This window comes from Diplotaxodon limnothrissa, linkage group LG15 (genome assembly GCF_057381915.1).
Source record: "Diplotaxodon limnothrissa isolate DT_005_m linkage group LG15, D_limnothrissa_male_GT1.1, whole genome shotgun sequence".
NCBI classification, from domain to species: Eukaryota; Metazoa; Chordata; class Actinopteri; order Cichliformes; family Cichlidae; genus Diplotaxodon; species Diplotaxodon limnothrissa.
This window is the reverse complement of record NC_140610.1, coordinates 41,965,302-41,971,301: the sequence shown is the minus strand read 5'-3', so window position 1 is coordinate 41,971,301 and position 6,000 is coordinate 41,965,302. Positions and strand designations below refer to the sequence as shown.

The 6,000-nt window shown below is 40.6% G+C and overlaps 1 protein-coding gene across 1 annotated transcript in view; it reads left to right on the top strand.

The window, feature by feature from the left end:
• The window catches only part of ptprfa (protein tyrosine phosphatase receptor type Fa), a 270,063-nt gene that overhangs the window by 163,706 nt on the left and 100,357 nt on the right, over nucleotides 1-6,000 (top strand). Inside the window, exon 11 of the mRNA XM_085373280.1 lies at nucleotides 1-174. This exon is cut by the window's left edge and continues 132 nt beyond it. Coding sequence (XP_085229406.1) covers nucleotides 1-174 — 174 coding nt within the window. The remainder of the gene's footprint in view (nucleotides 175-6,000) is intronic.

The window sequence follows — 6,000 nt, the reverse complement described above, 5'->3', positions numbered from 1 at the left end:
TCACGGGAGAGGACCAGAAACGCCACCAGGTGTCAGGGATTGGTCCTGATATCACCAGCTACATTTTGGAGGACCTGGAGAAGTGGACGGAGTATTTGGTGTGGGTGAGGGCTCACACAGATGTTGGGCCAGGTCCAGAGAGCTCTGCAGCTAAAGTCAGAACCAAGGAAGATGGTATGTTGATGGTTTCATGGGAAACATTCAAACTAACTGTCCAATTCTTTTGTATTCATTTCCTGCTGCTGCAGTTTAGTCTTACAAACACTCACCAAAGTGTGCATAAGCGCAGTGTATAAGCATGGCTCAAATACAGAATACAGCACCCGGTCTTCAGACGCTTGGAGGGTTTGGAGTAAACTGGTTAATTTGTAAATGAATAAAAATCAGTCTGCAAAACATCAGATTGATGGACTGGATTAAGAGTCCGGTGTAGGATTTGTAATCTTGTTGATTCCACTAATACGCACGGCTACCCTGCACAGTGCCAACAGTTGGTGCCAAGTCATGAAGCTGTGCAGTCTGTGGTGGTGCATCATGTAGTCTTCATATACGGCACTTAAGCTCTGGTTTTGACATAAATCCAAAAGTAGTTTTATGGTTCTTTAGACATCACCTCAGGAACAGGAGATCAAACATTTCAGCCAACTTAGTCCAAGCCTATTTAAACATGGAGTTTCCACTGTCTCAGGTTTCAGTGTGTAATGTTGGATTAGTTATATGTTCACTCAAGAAAAAAAACAATCTTTAACCCTGTTTGCTAAAAAAGTTGTCCAACCTGTAGGCACAGATTGGAAACCCCATGAAAAACCTGCGTGTAGAACACAGTTTCTACAGCGACAGGACAGATATACACACAGCTCTTTATTGAACCTGGAGTAACTCAGTGTTTAATCTGTTAGGTCAAAGACTTTTGATTTACACCTGAAAACAAACCTTGTGCTCTTTGTGGGAGAATTGTAAAAATAAATTTAGCTTCCTTATCTGTACTGCTAGTGCAAGTAAGCTCTAATAAATGCAGCAGACAAGAAGTGCAACAGAAATCGCAACCGTGCAGTCGTGTTTATATCAGGTGGTTTCTGCAGCAAATGTCAACGGTCTTTGTAAAACACCATCACTTGTGTTTTTATAACAGATATGGCGGCGACCCTTTTTTTTTTCAGTACAATTTCTTATATCATGAATAAAACGCATGATTATTTTCAGGTTTTTGGGAGAATGCCGAGCTCAGTCAGCAGTCTGTACAGAGCAGTATACAGACCTGCAGTAGGTACATACATGCACAGAAAATAAAGCTAAGGTACAGAGGAGTGGGCCTTTTTGCTTATGGTCTGCAGATGAGATGATACCAGACCCAGAAAAGTTTTAGGAATTAAAATATCACAGTAGTTATGTCTGCATGACACAGTATGTCATACCTGAGTATTCAGCACGCATTCTGAGCAAGGGGGGTCAAGGTTAGTCATGACTCTCACTGCACCATGATAGACGTAATCATCAAGACAGAAGCTTTTCCTTATTTCACTACATTTTGTGAGACTTTAGCTGCCACTAAGCTCCTGCCTGTCATGCTCTGCCAGGCTGCGTGTCCCTTTTCCCAGCGTGATGACATGGTGTGCTGCACTGCTAGGCCAAGGTGTCTGGAGAGTTGCCTGAGTGGCAACATAGCATGCTCTTTCCCTGTTGTTAGTCACATGGCAGGACTGAAGCACAAGCTAAATAGACACTATGATTCAGTCCGGAGGGATACTCTGCTATTCAGCAGCATCCGTTTGCTATTACCTTCACTGCTGAAGATGAGTCCAAATGCAGCACAGCCCAGTGCTCACATCTCTAAGACACACGGCATTACAACAAATCCTTACAAGAGGATTCTCTTCTTTTTTGTGCAGGCACAATTGGCCATATCATGACCAATGAGAGCAAAGAGTAATGGACTCTTTTCTGGAACCACTCAAGGAAATCAAAGCATCAAAGTTTAAGTCCTGTGCAATATCACCGAGGCTCAGCAAGTATAGCAGCACGGTGGCCTCTCCTCTGTTAACGCTTGCAGTTCTGAGCCAGCTCAGGTCTTGTACTGCCTAAGAATGACCTCCAGCTCTGCCTTTACCACTATTAGATTTCGTTTATATATATATATATATATATATATATATATATATATATATATATATACATATATATATATATATATATATATATATATATATATACATATATACACACATACTAGGGGTGCAACGATACACAAAATCCACGGTTCGGTTCGATACTTTGGTGTCACGGTTCGATATTTTTTCGATACAAAAAAAATGTTCATGCTGTTTTAATTTGTCATTTATTAAAATTATAAATATATATTTTAACTCAAAAGTACAGTTTTTAAATTGAATGTTGCTGAAAAAACAAAGGGATAAAAAAATTAATCTGATCGACAAATCGCTCATCTTTGGAAAAGAGAGTTTATTACAGAGAAATGGCTCTTTCCAAAATAAAAGCTATGCTATATGCTTCTTCTGGGCTATATTCTCAGCAGCATATTAAACATATCAGGTCCCCATAAGGAGAATTGTGTGCTAACGGCTGTCTAAATGACTCGGGTAAAGTTTGTAGCATGCGTGCTTGTTGTTTTTGTCTTTGCACTAGGATGATGTCGGAGTAAATGTGCAGTCATATTCGTTGTGTTCCCACTAGTGCTGTCAGCCTTAATCTGAAATGACGTTGACGCCACAACACGGCAAATCTCCGCTAACGAGCTATTGTTCGATACATATGCGTACCGAACCCAAAGCTCTGTATCGAACGGTTCAATATCAATACGAGTATCGTTGCACCCCTAATACATACATATATATATGTATATGTGTATATGTATGTATGTATGAAAATAAAATTTATGCCACTGAAATATTTAGAGCGTTCCTAAAAGGACATAAAAGCTCTGCAGTTAATCGGTTTTACTCAAACCTGACGATGATTCTAAAACTAACCCCTCTTCTTTCAAACCTGCCCAACAGTTTTCAGTTACCTGATTTAAACAGAATATTTTAGTACTTGCCAAAAGCCAACAGTGACCTTATGACCAGTGTTTTTGTTTGTTTGTTTTCCTGGATGGCATTTCTTTATGGGTGAAACCTCAAAGAGACAAATCTAAATAGTGTTAGAAGCACAGTTTCCTTCCTCACACCACTAACCCTCTCCATCTGCTGCCCTTCTCTCTCTCCTGGTGTCTCTCATCACTCTTTATTTCTGAACACCCACTGAATTTGAATCTCACACTCTTTTCATCTCTTTCCATCTCTCTGCACCCCATTTGACTTTGAGCTCTCATTGCATTTCTCCAGCATCTGTCCATTCTCCACACAGTGTACGCTTTCTCCCACGAATCCTCCTTCCAGCTCTTATCCGTGTCAGCCCGAGTAACAAAAAACATTCTCGTTTAGCTCCCTGACATAGTCGCAGCGTACGCTGAACTTTCCTGGCTTACTGTAATTTCCTTTAATAATCTGCAATAAAGGAAACACTCAAATTTAAAGAGAATAACAATTTTTCTTCTTAGATATTATAATTATTCTGATATGAGCACAGAGGAGCCGTAGCAGAGTTTTGTCAGACAGGCATTGGATCTCTTTTACAGATTTCATTAGGCTGTGATTGGGACTTTGCTCACTGGGACACGTCAAAGTTATACTCGGCTTCCCTGATGCCCCGAGACAAAGGACCTGTTCTGTGAGCTTATTCTCCTGCTTGTGTTGGTTTTAATAGGACACAAATCAGAAATAAATGTAGCCAGCCATTGCTCAGTCTAAAGGCAAAGACTGCAGTTGTGTCGACCCATGGTGTCATTAATGTGACGCAGTTATAGTAAAAGTGTGATAGGACTCCAACAAAACCCACCGTACATCAGAACTGCTCAAAACAGACCTTTGGATTCAGAGATTGTGTATAAACGTTGCATGAATTTAAGAGTCTGTATTCATTTATTGATGGAAGTTTATTTTGGGATCTCTCCTAAACAGAAATCTATTTTGTTTTTGAGTAATCTTAATTTTTTTAAAAAGTGTTTATTTTGTTTTGTTTTTTAATCACAGTCCTGTTGATTTGCTTTGGTTGAAGGCCCAAAGCTCTTTGGTTTGTACGAAGCTTAGGGAACACAGAACAAATCATCCAGTGAAAGCAAAGGCAAAGCTAGACAGTAACCACAGACACCTGCATGTGGTCTGTCCCTCTGCTCTGCCTCTAATGTGTCCGATAGTTTAAGAGCACGACTGATACCTGGTGCACATTTCTGGTGCCAACAGGATCTCACAGCTGCGACTGATGCCTTGGGATGAAAATGTGCTGATTTGACATTTTAAAGCAAACTAACAGCCATTATCATTTTCCCCTTTCTCCTGCAGGAAATGCAACATAACTGTCCCAGCTTTTGCTTTCATGTCCACTGTTCTCTGCTGGTCCTGAAAAGCATTTCTGTTCTGCTCTGCACTGCTTAAACTCTGCTTAGTTTATCTTTAGGTACTTTAGAGGTTGTTGGTCTTTTGTGTAGCTGTTTCCCATCACTTCACCTATTTTATTACAGTGGGACACTGTAATACTGCAGAGAACTTTAAAGATAAGTCAGGATATCACAGCCTTGATTAGCCAGTGTGGAGCACTTCAAATTAAATTTCATGTTGAGGTGAGAGGGCAACGTTTCAAGGAGTCGATCTGGCTGCTTGTTTTTCCTCCATGCTGAGAAATTCACTATGCACAACAAATCAAATGTTTTGTTCTATGATTGCTACTTGCTCACCTTGTTATACTCCATGATTATCCATCAAAAACTCCATGAGACAAAACAGCATTTATGTGAACGAGAACTTTAAAAGTTTTGATGATTATTTTTAAAATTGCAGGAATAAGAACAGTTTGTATGTTTGTGACCCAACTAAACAAAAGTAAACTTTCCAACAATATCTGTTTGAAGAATAAAGTTTTAATTCAGTGTTCAGCTCTTGTGCTGAGAGAAGATTACTTTGTCACATACGGGATCTTTCATGTGCTCAAAGAGAAAGCAGTGACGCTGGATCTCCTTCTTAACAACGTTTAATATTTACACGCTCAGCTAGCTTCTAAAGATGTGAGTAAATGCTAATAAATCCAAACTGCATACAGAGGTCGTTCAGGTTGTGGATTTGTTTAATCTGATGTGTGCAGAAGGAAGTGAGCACACAGAGTGGACCCAGTGAGAGCGATACAGAGGAGACAATTAGTGGCTGCAGTAGCTTTGACAGCCGCTGCAGAGAACCCCCAGCAGCCACAGACACAAGATCCGGCTTCACGCTGTCAGTCAGGATGGTCCTACAAGTTTAAAACCAGCATGAAGTGTGTGAGTCTCACAGTCTGCAGTAAGCATCTACATGTTATAGTGGGAATTAAAGATAAGTAAACCCGTGTCCACACTCACGGCACATTTAGCTTTAGTGAAATCATAAAAACTCCAGCAGACAAAGAGGCCTTTGTAAAGTGTAAGCCAGGCAAGCAGGAGGACGTATACAGACAGGACGTGGAGCGATAAAATCAATCTGAAGAACGGCATGTCCTGATTTATTGTCGGAAAATCTTCTCCAGGCCACCGAAACCCAACGTTCATCCTCTCCAGGTTGGTTTTTCACTTCTGTTGGCTTGTTGACGTTGATTCGACACTAACGGCTTTTTGCCTTCTTACAACCACTTTTTTCATTAGCCACTCTTTTTCTGCCAAAAAGCAGATGCAAGAAAACTTGGTAAATGGACTGGTTCTTATAGAGCGCTTTTCTACTCTTCTGAGCACTCAAAGCGCTTTACACAACTTGTGCATTCACCCATTCACACAAGCACATTGTTCTAGGTGCTTTTCTAAGTAACATTCACACACATTCATACTCCGATGGATGCATCGGAGAGCAATTTGGGGTTAATACCTTGCCCAAGGATATTTGGCATGCAGACTAGGGGAAGCCAGGAATCGAACCACCAAACCTC